This window comes from Nanorana parkeri, unplaced genomic scaffold, assembly GCF_000935625.1.
Source record: "Nanorana parkeri isolate BGI_ZX_2015 unplaced genomic scaffold, ASM93562v1 scaffold746, whole genome shotgun sequence".
NCBI classification, from domain to species: Eukaryota; Metazoa; Chordata; class Amphibia; order Anura; family Dicroglossidae; genus Nanorana; species Nanorana parkeri.
The window spans coordinates 682,334-704,572 of record NW_017307014.1 but is presented as its reverse complement, the minus strand read 5'-3'; the positions used below and the strand labels follow the sequence as shown (position 1 = coordinate 704,572).

Genomic DNA, 22,239 nt, shown 5'->3' with positions numbered 1-22,239 from the left:
CTTTACTATTAAAACTCTCACATTAAGTGGTGCTAGCCTCTGCTTCAGTATAGCAGTGTATATACTCTGGAAACTTTCCTTGCCTTCCGGAGCCATGTTGAGACTTCTGCCTAATGATGTCAGTCAGTCCCACCTCTCAATGCGTTTTAGCAGAACAACGTCTTTAGGAGCAGTGTTTGATAACAACTAGTGTTAGTGTAAATAAATGTATATATTTTATTCTAATTTGTCCCGCTTTTATACGTTTGTGGTACAAAGAATGGAGATAGTTATTTCCAATTTAAATAGAGGCATTTTCTTTCATTTTGTGGGTTATTATTTGAATGCGACATTCCAAACCTAACGAGAATGAATAAAGATGGAAAACAACTGTAAAAAAGTGTTCAAGTTGCTTTAACTGATGTTATATGCAGTTTACAGAACTGGTCTAAATACATTGTAATAATAATGTTACAATGTATTTATAAATGAGCCTACAAACACTCACTGCAGGAATCATTTGCAAAGATAAACAGAGCAGGACTTAAAGTGACATTAAACCCTCAGATTTTTTAACATAAAGCAATACTGTAATGTGCGCCTTACTGTAATCCATGGTTGTTTCCCTTCTCTTTGATGCTCTTCCTTTTAAAACTGTATCTGTTCTCATGCTTGGAGAGAACTTCCCTTTTCAGCAGACTGCCTTGTCAGACACGGTGTCTGTGTATCCGTTTGTATAGGCTGTAACCTGAGCCAGCACTACAGGAAGGGGCCCTGAGCTGAAAAGGGAAGTTCTCTCCAAGCATGAGAACAGATACAGTTTTAAAAGGAAGAGCATCAAAGAGAAGGGAAACAACCATGGATTACAGTAAGGCGCACATTACAGGATTGTTTTATGTTAAAAAATCTGTGGGTTTAATGTCACTTTAATGGTTTTACCAGCAGAATGACCATGTCAGAAAGGAGGACCAGGTTTACGAGGTATGCCCAAGGTATGGTACGACCACATGGTGGTATCATCGGGAACATGATCCTATTACATTTTTTAGGGCATACCTTGTCCCTCGGGGTCCACAACTGGTTAAAGGTACATGCAGGCACTGTATGGTTTCTGTACCTTCACTCTCATATCATCTGCTCTAATGCAACTTGGCACGCTTCATCTGTTGTTAATTGAAACCTGTAGTGAGCACATATGGAGAAAGTCATTGTTGACGTTTCCTTTTAAAAAGACTTGTTCTGTGGCTGGCTTCAGGGCTTCCTAAGTCCTAATGCAGACAAGGAGATCTGACTTCACTCTGACTCTACTGATCTGCGTGCTTGTTTTACATCAGCGTTTGAAATGTAGGTTAGCAATGGCATTCCCGTTATTTCTCTCATTACTGGTCTCCTTGGAAAAAACTGTTGACATTTTTTAATTTAGTCGGCAAATCTTTTCATACTTCTGTATTCCCACATTTTAGCTTTTAATAACGACAAGAAAAGTGACAGCTGATATAACGGCCTTATTTTTCCATAATCTTTTTAGGCCTGTTGTGTAATGTCAACAAAGCTTATTAGTTACTTAAAGCAAACATGAAGTGTAATATTATTGCTTAATCCATGCTCACAGCACTAAGCAGTCATTTCCGTGTGCTTGTACATTATGTTCTTTGTTCTCTTTTTAATGCCCTGACTCTACAGGAAATTTGATTTGCACAACAGGTACTCAACAGCTTCCTAGGTTGAGTACCTGGCCCAGCCCCTTCCAGCATCTATTTTCATCACATCACTATAATAAGTGGCTTCTGGCTTCACTAGCCAACTGTGAGGCTTAGAAGATGGAAGGGCAAGGCCAGTTACTCAAGCAAGAAAGCTAGGTTATTAATGTTGTCTGATCAGATTGCCTGTGAATTTGAAGAACCAGTATACCAAAATGGATAGGTAACCTGATGTTTAGGCATCTGGTGGTTGATTATGTGCTTGTATTGTACTCTGTCTTTGCTGTAAAAACAGAGAACGTCTATAAAAGACATGATCTTACCTGGAACTTACCAGAAGTGTCCTGACATCTTTTTAGCCCTGTTTATCATGCATGCACCTGGTTTCTTGCACACATTAGGGCAGAATTGCAGGCCTCCTCACTAGCAGTTAGTACTTTCATAAACTGTAAAAGCCAAAACATAGTTTTTTGTATTTTTATTTTGTGGACAGACATGTTCAAAGTCTTCAGAATTAAAACCCCACCAAACCCACCGTCAAACATCTACTGGATTAACCGATCATATGTATCTGGAGTAATGATAAATACAACCACTTTCCCTTGCCTGCGGGTGTATCTATTTAGAGGATATGGGAATAATAGAAAATGTTCTCCTGTAATTGCATCTAAAAGGCAATTTTAACAGTCAAACTGATTGCTATCTATCTAAGAATGCAGTTTAATTCCACTTGGTGCTGGAAAGCCCTCTGTGTGAAGATCTAAATAGGAATTCCTCAAGACCTTCCAAATCATCATCCAAGAATTTTTGCTCTGTGTAAAAAACAGTTCCTTTACTCTGCATCTGGAACTAGCCTTTGGCAGACTACCAGGAAAAAAACAATAACTATACGTCGATGAAAGACACATGGATATACAGGGACAATCTCCTGGTAATGGTTGGTGTGGAAGGTGAACAGGGCAAGTATTACTGATTGCAAGAGATTCTTGTTTTAATGAACTATATGACTAAAATACATGCAGTACATGAAATTAATAATTATGAAATAATAAAATGAAAACAGTGCAGCATGACCTTTATTCATAGTATTCTTCTGTTGACACATATAGCCTTTTACGGTCACAGTGTAACTATTTGTAATTAATTTTCATAAATAAAGTATTAAAACCTTCTGCACTTGTCAACACTCTAGATGACTTTCTCACCACTATTGACTAATATTAATGCATATAAACAGTATAGTGTTATTGTATCATTAATTAATAATCTTTAGATCCCGTGCTGATGTAAAATGCTTAGTGTACCACTCCTTATTGTTCCTTACCTTTATTATAAACTCAGTATATAAAAACAATCATATATCCATGTGCAGCACTATACAGTGCTATGTGATAAATATCCACAATCTGGCAATATAAATGCATATACACTGTTGGCCAAAAGTTTTAGATCGACCACTTTTTCCAGTTTTTATTGAAATGTGCGCAGTTAATGTCTCAATGTACTCTGAAACTAAAACAAAGAACAAAAAACTATTGGACATCCAAAAGAAATCATGGAATCATTTTCTTTAACAAAATGTAATTTAAATTTTCAACTCCTCAAAGTAGCCACCTTTTGCAGATATAACAGCCGGAAATCAAATATTGTTCAGAAAGTTCTTCCCAAAACTGTTGCAGAAGTTCCCACAAATCTGTTGCACTTGTAGGTTGCTTTGCTTTCACTCTGGCGTTTACATCTGGGGACTGTGCTGGCCATTCCCTGATTTGAAGCCTACCGTCTTGTTCTTTTCTTCTAAGATATTTCTGACCGAGTATGGAGGTATGTTTTGGGTCATTATCTTGCTGTAGGATGAACCCCTGACTAACTAGGCGTACACCAGAGGGTATGCATGGCGCTGCAAAATGCTGTGGTAGTAGTTTTGGTTCAGGGTGCCACTCACTTTGTGCAAGTCGCCGACTCTGGATCCAGAAAAGGAGCCCCGTCCCATCACGCTACCTCCTCCATGTCTGACAGTTGGTGTCATACACCAAGGAACCATCCTTTCGCCTACCAAAGATCTAAAGTTTTGATTAATCAGTCTAGAACACCTTCTTTCAGTCTTCAGTAGTCCACTGGTGGTGCTTTATGGCCCAGGCAAGCCTCTTTTTCTTATTTTGCCAACATAGCAATGGCTTTCTTACTGCCACTCGACTTGTCAAACCAGCAGCTCGAAGTCTTCTCTCCACAGTTAATACTGAGACTTGCTTTCTTTGATCAGTGTTAAGCTGTGCTTGAAGCTGTTTTCCTGTGAGTCGCCTGTTACGCAAACTGTTGACTCTCAGGAACTTGTCTTCTAATTCTGTTGTGACTTTGGGTCTGCCAGACCTCTTCCTGTCAGAGTTTCCTCCAGTTTCCAAGTGGCTTTTGATGGTGTAGGAAACTGTACTCACTGACACGTTGGCTTTCTTTGCAATTTTTCTAAAGGAAAGACCTACACTTTTAAGGGTTATAATGGTCTGTCTGTCTTCCTTTGTTGATTGCCCGTTTCTTGCCATTTTGAGAGCAATATACTACTTCCTGCAGTACAATACCATCCAAATATTGCTTAGGAGGGTGTAGTAACACACTCTGTTCCTGCACTGCTTTTATACAGACGGAGGTCTTGTGAGTAATCACAAAAGTTGGGACACCTGTAGGAATTGTTAGAATAAACTTTCAAGGCTTAATTTACTTACATTGCAGCAGAACAACTGTGAATTGTTAACTTTACTTTGTTAACGTTACTTCTTTCCCTGAAAAAGGTATTTTTTTTATAACTCTGAAATGTAATGTTAACCTACATTTCTTCTTTTTTTTTTCCACCTCTGGCAGCTTACCGCTTAACTTTGCACCATATCAGGTTGAAACTGCTGGACTTGAATTGCTTACATTTCACATAATAACCACAATCTTATGTAATATCAAGTGTCACTCTCCACAAAGACTGCATTTCAATGCAGTGTATCTTCTGTGTTTTCCCTACACTAAACCTATGGTGCTCTGTAGTTTTAAATATCCACATCAAACACCACTTGATTGCCTAACAACCTCTGTTTGTCTACACCAGGGGTCTCAAAGTACCGGCCTGAGGGCCAACTCCGGCCCGCCAGCCTGTACTATGTGGCCCGCAGCCAGCTGACATGTTGGACACATGGTCACGGATCGCGTGCCCGACTTGCGGGAGCAGCTACAAGGTCTGCATCTCTGTAGCATGCAGACCGCAGAGCTGCTCCGGTCAGCTCCGAGCTCCGGCCAAATGATGGATGACTAGTAAGTTCTGCACTAGACCTTACTAATCATCACTAGATCACCAGGGAATGATGTGCCTCCTCTCTGCACAGATGGAAGCAGGTGAGGGTGCTTGGAAGGAAAGGATGGAGGGGGGAGTGTGTTTTATCATTAAAACTGGTACCGTATCTAGTAGCGACCCCCACGGGACTAAAAAATGTGTCCAGTGGCCCCTGACTAAATTGAGTTTGAGACCCCTGGTCTACACCCTTTCTGATAACCTTGCTCACCTTGCTGTGCTGACCATAACCCACATAAGCTCTCACGGGCAGGGCCCTCCTTACCATCTAGTCTTGATTTGTATTGTATCTGTGCAAACTGTTGACACTATAAACATCCTGTGTAATAATAATAATTATATGTCAGCTTGGTCCAAATACTCGTTATAGTCCCGTCGGATTTATGTTCTCTCTGGTTTGTACATTGCATAAAACGATACAAGACTCTTTATTACAAATAGAAATATAATAACACTCACATATTTAGGTTCTCACTTAATATCATGCACATAGACCTGTGCCTCAGTCTTGGCTAGATTCTGTCTCAGGGTTTCATCAGCCACACTCCAGGCTCACACTCCAGTCACACATTGTAATATTTCTTTGGACTGCCTTTAGTTGTAATTACAACACGCATTCGCTGTGGCATCGCTTCGATTCCGTACCATCAGGGAAGAAACAAACCACTCATGGAAAAACCTGGTCATTCACTATATGCAGGTAGACGGCTGACATAATTTTTTGGGCACATAACATTGCTGAACCCAGACCTGACCAACTGAAGCAACCCCAGATCATAACACTGCCCGAAATGCAGGTGGAGACATTTTTTTGGGGGCCAGGCAGTGTTGCACTAAGCAATACTTTGAAATAGACAACCAAAACAAGATTCCCACCTCCCTTCCTGGACCTCTCAACATCCTTTTCTGAATCACTGATTGATTATTAGGTGCAGTGACAACAATTTCTGGCAGCTGGAATCGTTAAAGGTGAAAGCTTTATTGAAATACTAATAAGAGATAAAGAGTAAAGGTGCCTATACAGGGGCTAATTATCTGTCAAGAAAATGTGGTTTTGACCATCTCTGCTGATAATCATTCTGTTTATCTGCACAAATGTGAAATGAGTGGAATAGAGGATTTGCACTTATGCAAGACATTATATATAAGGTGACACGTAAATTAAAATCATTTTTAGAAAGCCACAGCAGCTGAACAAGTACACCCGGGAATCATCTCTAAAACTTGGCACTCTCCTTACAAGTTAGGGAAATTGGAGCAGTTGAAGTGTAAGCAATTAGAAGTCATTTTTTTCAAAAATGTCAGGTTCCTGAAATTGTAAGTGTACTTCTCTTAAAGCGAACCTGTGGTCAGGCAATGGACATTCAAGTCTTTGCATATTCTTAAAGCCCAATTGAACTTTCAGTTTACAGTAGCCAAATAAATTCCATATGCATCAAAACAAAAGGTGTACAAAGTCTTACCGTTTTTCTTTCACAATCTATCACAGATTCTATGCAGAGTAGAAAAGCCTTTGTCCTGCTTCAGGGTGGGACCCTTGCTCCCTGTGTGGTGATTTCTTTACAGAGGTCCAGCTAGCAGGGAGCATGAGCTTTGCTGATTGCAGAGCTATAGGTCTGAGCTATAAGGAGGCGCGTCGGACAGGCTTGTTTATTCAGGTAGTGGCTGATTCAGAAACAAAAAACACTGTAAGACATTGAACACCTTTTGTCTTGATGCACCCGAAATGTATTTGGCTCATTTAAAAAAAGGGTTGCTTTAACACGCATTAAATGACATTCAAGACTGGCCCCTACTGACGTCTATAGCTGCAGGCACTGTGGAGCAATTCATCCTCAAACTTCGCAGCAGAGGCACCGAAGTCCTTATCTAAGTCAGCCCAGCTCCCCCTGCCAGTGCACCTGCTCTGTGAGATGAGAATGTTGAAAAGCTGCTGAAGATAGGGAAGCAGGGGGAGCTGAGCTGCTAAGAGAGTGGCCAGGACAACTTTAGTGTTTCTGCTGTGAACTTTAAGGGTAAATTGCTTCACAGTGCCTGCAAGGGCCAGTCTTAAAGGTCATTTACTGCTTGTTATCGCCCAACTGAACCCTAATTTTAAATGAGCTAAATACATTCCTGGTGCATCAAAACAAAAGGAAGGATGTGTTTTAAAGTTCAATGAATGCTTGTTAAGGGCATGTAAATACTTGTCCATTGCCTGGTGACAGGTTCATTTTCAAGGCAATTTGCGTGTTTTAACTATTTTAACAAAACATTACAGTTTGCAGCTTTCATCCATACTAATATTTTCTGTTGCTTCTCTCTGATCATTATATCACATCGTATTATAGGGTTATTCACAACAGGGTGAAGGGTTTGGAGAAGGCAGGAGAAGTAAACAATCTAGGACAAAATAGCTGAACTGGAAAGTGAGCTGAAATGGAGACTTTTTCCAAATCCGCTATGTTGTCCTAGATTGTTCACTTCTCCTGACTTCTCCAAACTCTTCACCCTTTTGTGAATAACTCTGTTAATAATAGTATTGATTCCAGCTAGTGTGGCAGTTGTTTAGATCTATCTGTATTCCGCCACTGTAAAAGTAGGGAAAAAGCTTCTAGCAATACAGGTTGTGAAAGTATGTAGAAGGTTTCACAGAAAGTATAGCATTCTCCTGAGTCATAGTTTTACCAGTCAGAGAATGACAGCAGGCTGTGTAAACACCATGCAACAGAAGAACTTGTTCCTCCGACACAACAAATGAGTGACCGATATATAACTTTTTATTTGAAAAATGATTGTGCAATAAGTGCTCTGCATGCCCGGGCACCATCTGATACAATTACATACTAAAGTATAATATTACTTTTCTTTAGTATCCAAAGGGAAATCTGAAGCAGCCCAAAACTTTATTTTACATTTTAGGCTGGTTATACACTGCTCAAATTTTCTCCAAATTCTGCCCCGTCTGCATTCTAATCATCAAAAGTTGATTTTTCAGTCAATTTTTGTCCAAGGTGCTAGTCTGAAAAATCTTGGCCAAAAAGTCACTGCAGGCAATCCGCTATAGGCACTGTTTGGGTATTCTGACATGGCCACATTTGCTGCTGTCAGAATGAAATGGCCTGGTGGGGGAATTCTTCCATCCACGCTGTTCAGTGTGGATGTGGAAAACCAGCATGTTTCTTGTTCAGTCCATGGGGCTGAACGATAATATACTGCATGTGTATGGCCAGCTTTAGTGTGGCTCCGTTATACTTTTATTGCAATGTGCCAAATGGGGAAATATCCTTTTAAAGTGATATAAAAGTCTAAAGGTTTTAAAGGTATTTTAAATGTTGATTTAATAACTGACAATGGATGCTGTTCCTTGATGTTTAATGTGTTTAACTTCCTGCAGAATCAGCTTTCTGTGTAGCCACAGGGGCAGGAAGTGAAAATAGTCAACCCATTGGAGACCCAGATAATGATAAAAAAATGAACAAAGAGTCTACCCCTCAACCCAATAGGGCCCCTTCACACCATCTCCAGTGCGTTCCAGCACGGTTAGCTGCTGGAACGCACTGGATCGCATACTGTTTGGCTCCCTGCATTCTGGGGCGGTAGGGTGCTTGTACTATTTTTTGCAATGTTTTTGCAAAAGTCGCACTGTGGGCAGGGGGGTGTGACTGTGGTGCCAGTGACTTAATTGCACCGCCACTCCCACTCCTGCCCCAGGAGGCAGGGAGTCGGACAGTATGCGATCCAGTGCATTTCAGCAGCTAACCGTGCTGGAATGCACTGGAGAGAAAAAAATGTTTTTTATTTTTAAAATGTATTATTTTTTTTAACTTGGGGGCACTAAGGGGTTATTTTTTTTATTTACTGGGGCTCAGAGATACTTTGTATCAGTTTGTAACACACTGAGCCGGCAGCTCCACAACACAGTGAGCTGCAATACAACTTAACGGCTGTCACTGCTCTGTGATCACAGCACTCAGCTATTGCTGTGATCATAGTGCTGTGACCACCGAATCTGCTGTTCAGGGTCTGCCTCGGACCCCAAGGCACCCAGCAACAGCAGTAACTCTGTGAAGGGACCAGCGCTCATTGTACAGCATGAGAGGATTAATCTGTCATCGGTCGTTATTGAACTGAACGATCGAGACTGAACAATCCCGTCATTGATTGGGAAGGGGTTAAAAGGTACTTTTATAACAAAAATTCAGTTTTGTTCTTTACAACACAGTGGGGCTTTTTTTTTTTTACTAATGAAGCTGAGAATATTCACTCATTTCACTTAATTTATCCAAACATGTAAAAAAAAACAAAATTCCCTTTTTATATATTTCATTTGCACATGATTGGTTAGTCGAAGTGAACCCAGCTACAATTTATTGAGTGAAGGTTCTCAGTAAATCAACCGTGGTGTGTGTGATTTATAAAGAGGTTATAATATACGGTCTTACATAGTCACCCTTGTGGACTTTAAGCTTGATTTCCCTGCACTGTGCTGTCTTCCATGTCAGCCTGGGAATATATATATAACATGTCTAGCAGTCTGGCTTGCTGCTAAAAGTTTCTCCTGGGGCAGTAATATGAGCCACAACGCTTTCTTCTGGGTCAGCCTCTATGATTTTGTGTTACATATAGTGATCTGAGTAATAAATAATATGCTACAAGTTAAAACCTGACTGTAGAAAAAGAAAACCACTCCTATGAAACAACGTTAGCATTTGATGTTATATATTGTAAAAGGCTTGTAGTAAAATGCCATCATCCTCTCCCTCCCAAGTAATAGTCTGCTGGGGGCTTTTCTCGAGGTTCCACTCCATTCCTTTAATGCAATCTACCCTGCCTCAACCTGCTCTACATTTCTGCTAGTCACTTGTAAATGGATCTGACACAGCAGCTCTAAATTACAGATTTTATGTCAATTATTACTGAATAGACAGCCTATGTTGCTCTATCTGTTGGATACATGTCCACAGCATGGACACTCTCTTTTGTCAAAGATTCACACTTTTCTGGCTTATGACTATTTATATAACTACTTATGTTCCCTGAGTGTGTTGTAAAGTAGCCACCGCTCCAAGCTTGCTGCCATGATGGACTACAATCTCATGTTTCGTTTACTAATTTATATTGAGATTGTAGTCCATCATGGGAGTGAGCTTGGAGTGATAGCTCTTTACAACACACTCAGGGACCATGTGGAAAAATAAGCCATCCTCTAGAAGGAAGGACAGTGTCAGCATAAAGATGATTTGAGGATCATGCACAAACAAGCTACATTTTTGTTAATAGTACATACATAGTGTGTAGGGTACATCGGGTGCATTATTTTAAGATTTAATTCCTGAGTTTAGTTTCACTTTATGTGGACCTGTGGTTTGCACATATCCACCCCTCCCAGGTTGAATTATTATCAATAAAACCACTTTAGACTCGTCTATGTCTGTTGGCTCCCCCGTTCTTGCTTCAGTTGAACTTCTTCAGCGGGATTAAGCGCCATGAAACAAACTTTTATTAATTGTTGGACACCTAAATAAAAGATCCTAGCGCCTCTCATCTATTTATGCTACAGGTCTATATACATTGACCTTCCTGCCACTGCATTCGCCTGTCTGTGGATATGTGAAACTGTCTAAAAGGGGACATTCAGGCATGGAAGATCATGCGACTCTCTATTTATAAATAGTCACTTGGTGTGGGAAATCCCTAAAAAATACATTAAAGCCAAAACATTTTAGTTTTCGATAGAATGCAGAAGTGTTGAAACCCTTGTCAGATTTCTATTGGGAAGATGTACACTCTCTGTATGTCTGGGTGTCCACTGTCTCTGGGACAGAAAGTGATGGTAGTTCCAAAATTTAGGTTGCTACCAGAACTGGTGGTTTGGGGAAATTATCAAATAGCGACACTTTTTGCAGTGACAACTGTCTAAAAGGGGATTTCTGAGGACAGAGAGTGAAGGGAAATGCCTCTTATGGGACATTGACTGTCAAAGCAAAGAAAATCATGATGGGGCCTTAATCATTCACTACTCTCCCAAACTAAAAAAAAAATGAGGCTGTACATATATTTAATCCTATGTAACATGACCAGAATGACTTTCGCTTAAACAGGCATTCTTCTCTGTGCTCCCTTGGCAGGAGGGCAAAGGGAAGGCAAGTATAGGAAAGCAAAGGGGCGTTTGAGGCACATTATAGAACTTTTTTTTTTCTTCCTTACAGTTATCTAATTTGGGTGGTTAGCGCACATTCATGTACTAGTATAAATGTTATCCCATTGCAGAAGAGCTTGTCTTACATACCCTCCCTGGAGGCCCTATCTGAGAAACGTTTCTAACCTCAGAATATAAAAACACTGGTAATAGCAACTTCTGCAGAAAATGATGGCAACACAATGATGATCAAATATTATATTTTATAAAAGTGACCGACCTTTAAAAAAACATATTAAACAATATTTTTGCTTTAAACTATAATGTTTTTACATTCAGTTCATATTTGAATTAGTAGCAGTGAGTCGTTTTCTTTAGGACTTATTTCACATCATTTGATTGTTGTTGCATCATATAATATCTAGATCTGAAACCCCCTGATTGCTGTTGTCTGGTAAATATTCCCACTAAGGGAACAGGTAAATCCCAGACGTTAATTAGTTGTAACTCTTATGGAGCATAGAGCCTTATCTTTTTTTTTTAACTCATTATATCCAATAGTCTGGCACATTCAATATATTGGTGCCTGTGGATGCTGTTGTATAGCATCCACAGGCACAAGCATAGCAAAAACACCCAGATTTATATGTCCAATGGCTCCAATAACAACCATTCACATTCAATGTGTTATGTTTTCAGGTGAAAAAGTAAGAGGTAATTGCGAACTATGAGCAGCACAGTGTTCTGACAGTTTTTTATGGTCTTTTGTTAAATGGATACATGAATACTGGTTTCCTTTACATAGTTAGAGACATTAATATATTAGAATATTTGTAATATATAAAAAATACTGACCAAACGTAACTTCTGACATTCATTTTCTGTTGCCCATCACAGTGTTGCATATCTTCAGGGACTCTTTAGAGCAGCCTTTTTTCAACCAGGGTTCCGTAAAACCTCAGGGTTCCTCCAGGGGTTTTTTGAACTGTGGTTGATAGACCTCCTTTCCGATGGTGTCTACATAATTCCGGGTCCAACGCCACTTCGCAGAGCCACCACCAATGATCTTTTTAGCTAGCAATTAAGATAGTATTCTGACCACTACTGTAAGGGGAGCATTCTTCCCCACTGACCAATAATGTAAGGGGCATTCTTCCCACTGACCCCCTCCCCCCCCCACCCCCCAATGTAAGGGAAGCATTCTTCCCCACTGACCAAAGATGTAAGGAGGATTCTTCCCACTGTGTCCCCCCCATGTAAGGGGATTCTTCCCACTGTGTGTGTGTCCTGATGTAAGGGGAGCATTCTTCACCACTGACCAACAATGTAAGGGGGAGAATTCCCACTGCCCTCACCCCCTGATGAATGCATTTTATCAAGGGTTCCCGGAGAATGATTTCAGGGATATCTCTGGAATAAAAATGTTGAGAAAGGCTGCATAAGAAAATGTCCCCAGTCTATTATATTCTGAAGTTCTGGCTGTACACCGGAATCTATTCAGAGCCTCAAGTGTGATTTTACATAAGCAAAAGCAATTTAAGAGAGAATATGAAGGCTTTTGCGTGTTTTGTAATAACCCCATTAGAAGAGTTGGTGCACTGTGGTGCTGGTATTTTTTCCCTTCTTCCACTTGTCGGCATTGTAGTGAGGTCCTACACTGACATCTGCCAAATAGATACATGGGAGTGCTTTAGACAGGTCTCGGAAACAACTACTAAAGCATTAACGTTTTAACATTAGTACAGCGACTGCTGCCTTTTATTAAAAATGTTGTGTTTTAGAAGATCCTGCTGTGTTGTCTTAGTTGGAAGAATGCCCAGAAAGTCTCTGTTCCTCAGAGAACATAAAACATAACATGAGCCACAGTACTCTTCAGTTTGGCTGGAGGCCCAGGTGGAGTTCTTACCTGGACAAACTATTGTTGGCCATGTCAGTCGTTTCTTCTTTCCTCTTACACGCTGTGAAATGTACACTCCTTTTATTTAGTGGCTTGTATAGACATATGTTTTAGAAAAGCATATAACTATCCATAGCAGAAAAAAAACTAAAACAGAGTTGTCTACCTGTGCAGGGTCAGGGCTAGTTCACTGCATTCGGATATGCTCATTTGTATGTAAATCACATGCTTTTTTAGTCTACATATTCTGAAAGAGTTTGTCGTCTTGTCTTTGTCAGTCACTGCCTGCCCTCTAGTGGTAACCATAACTAAAAAACATAATTATAATAAGTGGCCAGATATGTTGTTTTCTTGAAGAAAAGACCTGTGCTAAGAGAAATTAATGGGCCGCCTTCCAATAATTTGAGACACTTCTCCAGAACAAGTGTGCACAGGCGTCGGAAATTCTGCTGCATATGTTTGTTCCTGGCTAGTGATTACAGATGATTTAATCCTTTGAAAGCCAGGTAATGACATTTTTCTCAGGACAAGTTTGCCCTTCATGTACATTTGTTGAATCTTTTGGGGACAGATAGAGCTTTCTTTTGGTGGTATTTAATCTCAACTGGGGTTTTTATTTTTTACTATATAACAAAAAAGTACCAAATATTTTTTTTTTTTAATGGCTTTCCCTTTATTATTTTAGGAAACATTTATTTTTACCCAATTTTTTGGTAAAATATAAAAGGCGGGATCACGTCGGGTAAATAGACACCAAACATGTTAAGCCTTAAAATTGCGTGCGCCCGCGAAATTGCAAAAAAACACCGTAGCCAAAATTGGCCATAGGCGACGCTTTAAAAGATTTTACCGCTCATCAGTTTAGTGTCATCAGTGATTGATGGCCCTACAATGATTGCTCTCACTGCGACGTTAGCAGCGATATGTAACACGTGCAGCATAATTGGAGCAATCGTCGTTTTCGCGTCTTTGCGCATCTAACGCATTTTTGCGCATCTATGTGGGGGTGGGGGACTTTTAAAAAAATGTGTGGGTTTTTTCATGTTTTGTGTGTGTACATTTTTATTTATTTTGTGAGGGAAAAAAATTAAACTTTTTTTTTTCCACTTTTTTTCCCCCACTTAACTTTATTGTTATCACATAGGGTGCTAATAAGTACCTTATGTAATAACAAATTACAGTTACAGGTCCCCTTTATGGAGACCTTGGGACCCCCAGAGAAGCTGATGAAGCACAGATCTGCTTCATCAGCTTCTCTCCGGTTTCTGTATCGGAGAGTGACAGAGGAATGCGGAAGTGATGAAATATACATCACTTCCTGCATTCAGAGACCGGGAGGAGAGCGGAGGGAGATCGGGTACTGATCTCCCTCTGTTCTCAGTGCACAGAGCCACATCGCCTGGGATCACGGCGGCGGGGACAGCGACCAGAGGTAAGGGGGGTGTGCACCTTCACTTCCATTATACAAGCGATCGGGCGTCTTCACAGACGCCGGACCACTTGTATGTAAACGGCCATCGTTGGCCATTTAAAATCCAGGCACTTTCCCGCTCGTGCGCGCGAGAGCGGGCACGCAGGACGTCTAAAGACGTCCACCCACATCCAGGAGACTCCCGTCCGGCCGTCTTTCAACGATTGGCGGACGGGAGGTGGTTAAATCGTTTTTTGTTTTAACACTTTTTGCATATATCTACTGCTTGCTAGCCATAGATATATGCAAAAACAACGGAGGCTTTAATTATACTTTAACCTCTTAAATAGGTTCCCCTAGTTTCCAGACAGAAAATATTCAACTTGTGGCTGAAAGTGTTATCTTAGATGTGGAGAAAATAGAACAGAAGAGTCTTCCTGTAGGTGTGCCACCAATACATGTCATCTTTGGAAAGAAAATTGCAGCAGGTCCTAGTGTTTTGCTGACCTTTTTTTTTCTTTATTGGATATGATCATGTCTTTAGATATATATTGCCTTGCCTTTTTCTGTTTGGAATTATATGATGAACTGCCTAATCCCTTCTCATTTTCTAACTGAATGAAGGTTTACAGTGAGGAAAATAATGATTTGATCCCCTGCAGATTTTGTAAGTTTGCCCACTTACAAAGAAATCAAAGGTCTATCATTGTTATCATAGGTGTATTTTAAATGATAGAGACAGAATGTCAACCAAAAATCCAGAAAAAAACACATGATACAAATGTTATAAATGGAGTTGCAGTTCAGTAAGTAAAATAAGTATTTGATCCCAAGCAAAACATGACTTAGTACTTGGTGGAGAAACCCTTGTTGGCAAGCACAGAGGTAAGATGTTTCTTGTAGTTGGTTACCAGGTTTGCACACATCTCAGGAGGGATTTTGGTCCACTCTTCTTTACAGATCTTCTCTAAATCCTTAAGGTGTTTTGGATGTCGCTTGGCAACTCGAAGTTTCAGCTCCCTCCATAAATTTTCTATAGGATTAAGGTCTGGAGACTGGCTAGGCCACTCCGTGACTTTAATGTGCTTCTTCTTAAACCACTGCTTTGTTGCCTTGGTGGCATGTTTTGGGTCATTGCCATGCTGAAAGACCCATCTTCAGTGTTCTGGCTGAGGGAAGGAGGTTCTCATCCAAGATTTTACAATACATGGCCCTGTCCATTGGCCTGTACCTTTTAGCAGAGAAACAGCCCCAAAGCATAATGTTTCCACTTCTGTGCTTGGCTGTAAGGATGGTGTTCTTCAGCATTTTTCTTCCTCTAAACACGGCGAGTCGAGTTAATGCCAAAAAGCTCAATTTTGGTCTCATCTGCACTTTCTCCCAATCCTTCTCTGAATCATTTAGATGTTCATTGGCAAACTTCAGACGGGCCTGTACATGTGCCTTCTTGAGGAGGGGCACCTTGCAGGCGCTGCAGGATCTCAATCCATGGCGGTGTATTGTGTTACCAATGGTTTGTTTGGGGACTGTGGTCCCAACTGCCTTGAGATCATTCACAAGTTCCTCCCGTGTAGCTCTGGGCTGATCCCTCACTTTTCTCATGATTATCCTTCCCCCATGAGGCAAAATCTTGAATGTAGCTCCAGACAGAGGGCGATTTGATGGTTATTTTGTATTCCTTTAGTTTTTGAATAATCGCTCCAACAGTTGTTTCCTTCTCACCAGCTTCTTGCTGATAGTCTTGTAGCCCATTCCAGCCTTGTGCAGGTCTACAATCTTGTCCCTAACATCCTTTGGCAGCTCTTTGATCTTGCACATGGTGGTGAGATATGAATGGAAGAGATTCTGTGGACAAGTGTCTTTTATTTACATAACGAGTTGTCGATAGGTGCGCCTTCTTAAAGTGACAGGACTAATCTGTGTACCACAGTCTGTGGGAGCCAGAATTATTGTTGGTAGGGGATCAAATGCTTATTTTACTCAATGAACTGCAAATTAATTTCGAACATTTGTATCATGTGTTTTTCCCCAAATGTTTGGTTGACATTCTGTCTCTATCATTTAAAATACACCTATGATAAAAATTATAGACCTTTCATTTCTTTGTAAGTGGGCAAAGTAACAAAACCTGCAAGGGATCAAATCATTATTTTCCTCACTGTATATATTTATTATTCTTTAATATGCATAAAATATTGAGAAAAGACATTCCAATAAAATGTCTAATTTAAAACTCTTTTGTGTTTTGTCTGTCTTATAGGTGCAGTGGCCTGGGACTGGTTCTAGCCAGTGCTGGTTTTGGAATGTTAACAGCCCCGATCATGGAACTTCATAATCAGAAGGGATATTTCTTACATCATATCATCTTCGCTTGCTGCACATTGATCTGTATAATTTGCATTCTTCTCCTGCCTGAGAGTAAAAACCAAAACCTACCAGAGAACATCGCTGATGGAGAGCATTACACTCGACAGCCTCTCCTACCTCACAAGAAAGGAGAGCAGCCCCTCTTGTTAACAAACTCAGAACTCAAGGATTACTCTGGCCTCCATGACTCTGCACCCATGGGAGATGGGGTGTCTGAAAACACAACTGTCAACGGCATCAAGTCAGCATAGCTAGAAAAGTAACATGGAAGAACATCATCTATTTATTATTTGTTTCCCCTTTGCACAGGTCTTAAAGGCCAACCCTAGGATTGTCTGACACTGTGGCACCCTCCTACATGGCTGCTAAACCTTGTCAACCTGGAGAAAACCACAAAGAGAAACTTCTGTTTCCAGCAAACTCCAGGGAAGAAAAGTTTGTCAACAAATGTAACACCCTTTTTCCACCAACATACTTGTGTTTTGTTTCACTCCAGTTGGTCACGAGATACTTTAAGAGAAAAACTATGTCTAAAACAATCACTCTGAGCAAAAAATCATTTTCTCTAATCTGATTGGCAATACTCTTCATCTTTTAGAATCTCATCCTACATCCTCCGATATATATACTTTTTTTCCCCTCTTGGTAAAGCTGCAGTTAGCAAATGCAGAAGCTGCCCACCTAGCATTTAAAATGAAAGTACTGTGATTTGTTGGTTGTGAGGGCTGGTCTCAGTTTCAAGCCCGTTGTTAAATACTTTTAGCTGGAAATAATCTGGCAGAATGAAGGGGCAACTTGTGTAAGCACTGAGAGGTTCTACTCACCAGTGGTTAAAAAAAAATACTTTTTGCACAAAGTGTGAAGGACTTTTACACTGTATGTTATTATGAAAGCGAAGACTGAGCAAATGGACTCCAAGTTCAGTTTTTTTTCTTTTTCTAAAATACTTGAGCAATACAGACCAATTGGGAAATGAAATAAATACCACTACTTTGAAAGAAGTCAGTCGGCTGCTATATGTTCCTGTGACATGCAGCTCTGACCGAGCACACCTATTGGTTACCCCTCAGGTTTCACGTCTTGACGTTGGACATTTGGGAGAATGCTTTTAGAGATGTGCAGTAAATATGTGCCAAATTCTGCAGAATCCTTCCCTCCTGTATGAGCAGAACGTAGCCAGGACCTGGTTTCCATTAACAAGAACATGCTACTACTAATACTAATACTTGCGTGATGCTTTAAGTGTCCTGATTCCCAAGTAGATCACTCAAGTTGGCATTAGCGACCTGTCATGAGGTTATGCGGTCTTTGGAATCCCACTTGACATGTAGCAGATTTTTAGCCCTATGAGAATGCAGGGACGTTTCATTACGTGGACAATGTTATTTATATCAGAGAATGTGAAATTTTGCATTGAAATAGTAGGGCTCTTCAAAATGTACCTTAAAAAACTTGATTTAAAAAAATGCTTGGGTTTCAGGAATGGATGTAGGGAGCCTTACTGACTAACCCAAAGATCAGTAAGCCCTCTGGATCTCAGTACAAGAATGGGTCTTGATACAAAACAATACTGGTTTTGCTGGTTTAGAATGATTGCTACTGAAAGTAGTATTGCGGATACAAAACAATGCACATGCAAGCTAAATCTAATCTATAGCATGGTGCCTAGGAATAACATATTAACATGTTTTCTGGTTACTGGTCAAGCTTTTAAGAACAGCATTACAAACAAAAAAAGAGCAAAAACATTTTTCAGCCGTAAAAAGGAAAATGAATTGCAACTAATAAGGTTAGATTACTCAAACATCTTTCCTTAAGCTAAGCCTTCACAAAGGCATAAAGGTACAGAACACATCCATGAAAGTGTAGTAATTGTAAACTGTTACATTAGTGCTTTCTAGTTGAATACTGTTAATTATATAATGTGAACACTGCTTTTTGGTGACTATTTTGACGCATCATGAGAAAAGGTCGGAAAAAGTCCTTGAAAGAGAAAGCAAATCAACCTTTGGCCGGTTTAGTTTTGTGAATTGGAGGGAGGGATATCGGGGGTTTGTACAAATGGAAATTCAATGTTAGTATTTCAATAAATGTTTCTAAATGTTGTAGAGCCAAAACCATGGATTCACCAAACTGGAAGAAGTGCCATTAAATGAACTGTTAAGTGTTGACCACTTTACCGTTGGGATGACTTTAAGCGCACTGCATCCTCTCTTACAAAAAAAGATGGGGATATAATGCACCTTATAAGACTAATGTGTTTTGAAGTGTACCGTGAGTGTTTTTTGGAGGAAATTAGCCAATTTAGACTAGGTGTTCAAAACACCAACCCTACCCATTTGTTTTCAATCATGAAAGTAGTAACTTTTAATGTCCTCATTGTATAGTACCCTTCGTTCAAACAATCGTTCATTAGTTGTACTGTAGACTCTTCAAACCACTAATATTAATCCTGCTATCATGTCCATCCATCTAAGAGCCAATGCAATAGTTTGAACTTGTCAGTCATACAAAGCTACGTCACCAGTTGTTTTATTGTTTAACAGAACACTAATTGTCCACCTCCAGGCACATGTACTAATACACAAGGGACAATAATTGTTTTGTTTTTAATTAAATTAATAGGGAACTATAAAAAAAATGCTAAAGGATACTTGGCTGCAACTCGATGCTTTTTGGAATCTGTGGAATCTTACTGAATTATAGTACACAGATTGGTTCAAAATTCTGGATGTATTTTTAAGCAATTTCATCTCCTGCAATATGGATTTGCAAATATATATATATGTTTTTATTTTATTAGTATCCCTATGAGATGAGAAGAGATACATTTTTATTTTCCCTGTGCTTTAGGACAAGAATTTAATTGTATCTTTGTTTCTATTCAGGAGTAGTTTGGTGGTACACATCCATAGCACAAGCTTTCATACGGAATACTGAAAAAATGTCTTACAAACTAAATGTGTGCATGTCACCTGGTTGTATCAGCGCAAAAATATTTGTACTGTATGTGTACAGAAATAAAACCGTATAAAACTACAGCTAAGCAATCTTTTTTTTATTTTATTTAAATAACAAACAGGAAAAAGGGTGCCCACTCGTTGAGGGTGTGAATGCTAATATGCATGTCACTGCAGTGCTAATGAGTGAAGTGGGGGTATATGGGAATAGAAGATGGGGATCAGGCGCAGTGGTGAGAGTGGGGGGTTAGTATGCTAGTATGGTGCGGGGGGAGGAAGATGGGAGTCAGTGAATGTGGGGAGGTTGAAAGGTGGTTAGAGGGTTCAAAATGCTGCACTTCATGACATTGCTTCTGATCTCTTCTAACCTGCAGATACGAACAATTAGCTATCAGCGCAGGAAGTCTCCTAAAACTAATAACTTACAGTAGTTTTGGCTTATACATGTCACATGATCTACTAAAGAGAGCCTCAAATAATTTATTTTGGACGGGACACTTCAGGTGCTAGGAGCTGAATTCCGATATGTATGGGGATGACTGCAGGTTAGAGATCACCAGAACTGTCACTAAATCTGGGTCCTGCCCCCTATGCAATAGAACCCCATAGACTCCTACGGGGCTGGGAAATGGCTCAGTCCTCCCAAGTCCTCCCTCATAGTCTGCACATCAAATGGCCATCAGTACACATCAAACTATTTAGTCCCCTTTCACACTATGCCGTTTCATTGTGGTGTGTTACTGTATACACATTAATGTGTGGCATTTTGCATGTTGATGTGTGTTGCATTAAAGGGCTAGTTCACCTTTTCACAAAAAAACAAAGTGCAGGTCTGGCTTTCCTTTAAGTGCCTTGTTTTGGCAGCCCATTTTGATGAATGAATTCTGTTTCCAACATTTTGCAACTGCTATTCTGGACGCTAACAATATATATGATACTAGCTCTGCTTTTTTGAGTATATGGTGATTTCTCTATCAAATTTGTTATATAAAGAAACTTCGGGTAGCTTAGGTAGGTTGATTCCAGTCACAGAGTAAATTTAAATGTTATATTCTAATTAAGAATCTGCGTATTTTGGGGCGTTGCCACCAAACATGAAACATAGTGCCCATCTGACCACATACCCTAAAACATGTAGGTGGTGCTTGGGGGTGCAGTTAGATATTCTAATAGGAACCATTTACCATCTTAATAGAGTCTTATAGTCAGTAGTATTTTTGGCCAACAGATAGATCTCATATTTATATTTGGAAGTGTGGAAAGAAATCACTGGAGCCGTGTGGTTATTCTCATGGTGTTTCTCATCCAACAGCAGTTAGGTGATGTGAATATGTGTGATCTGGCTAATGGGTAGGAAGCTATTGCAGTCCAAAGGATCTTCACAGTATCCTTGGCTTGACAGTCAACATAGTAGATGTAAGAACTGAAGCACCACACCAATTAAAATAGTCCATATACAACTTTATTACATTAGGGGCTGGAGACATTCAAGCAGAGTATCCAACACATTTCGGTGGTCCAAAACACCCTTCTTCTGGGCTTTATTTAAGAACTCATGTATGTGGACTTCAATACCTGCAGCTTGAAAGTTGTGTTGTGATGGGAGTACTTCAGGCTTGTCAGCAGCTAGTTTGTCAATTGACGCATTGGCTGCTGCACTTGAATACCCCCTAACTCTAATGGAAGTTGAATGTAGACTATTTATTTAATTTGTGGCGCTTTAATACCTACATCTACTAAATAAGTGGGTATTCTTCCTTTAAAATGGTCCACAGTGAGAATTCCCCGTTCAAGAAATCGCCTATGCAAGTCAGACCTTTTATTTTTCCACCACTGGGCATCATGGCCTGGTGCAAATGCAGGAGTACCTATGATAGGTGCTAAAGAGTTATGCATTGGGTATAAAGCTTTCCTGGCTCTGTCTAACCCAAACCAACAAGTAGGAAAACATGGGCTTATTAGCAATTCTATTGAGTATGTTGCTTCTTTTACTTGTAAGGTAAGTGTTTTATTTAAAATACAGAATCACAATTACCCATCTCTCCTAAACTAATGAACCTTCAAAAATTACTATTTTGAACATGCTGAGTCTAATGGGGAAACAAACTCCATTTTACCTTCTGTATTGTTTGGTATAAAATGTTATAGGATTATTATCAGTAACAGTCTATATACAAAGCAAAACCACTGAGCATAGGAATAAGTTTGTGTGCTTGAGAACCAACAATCATTATGTCTACTCAAAAGTCACCTATACTCAGATTATGGGTTAATTTGGTAATAGCACCTGAAACATTTCCTGTTTTGATTAAGCACTTGGGTTAACCCTTTTAAAACATGTTTTTCTACAACCTAAATTGTATGTAAAACCTAACAGTGAACTATGTTTATCTGCTCCCTATTGATCTGTAAATATACAATTGCAAGCATTTTGTTATATCGATTTGATAAATGTAAAATAATTCCTTTGGATACT

The 22,239-nt window shown here is 39.8% G+C and overlaps 1 protein-coding gene across 1 annotated transcript in view; it reads left to right on the top strand.

Annotated features, from left to right (window-relative positions):
- SLC22A23 (solute carrier family 22 member 23) overlaps positions 1–19,019 on the top strand; it is a 131,309-nt gene extending 112,290 nt beyond the window's left edge. Inside the window, exon 10 of the mRNA XM_018564355.1 lies at positions 16,697–19,019. Coding sequence (XP_018419857.1) covers positions 16,697–17,054 — 358 coding nt within the window. The 3' untranslated portion in view covers positions 17,055–19,019. The remainder of the gene's footprint in view (positions 1–16,696) is intronic.
- Positions 19,020–22,239: the final 3,220 nt, after the last annotated feature.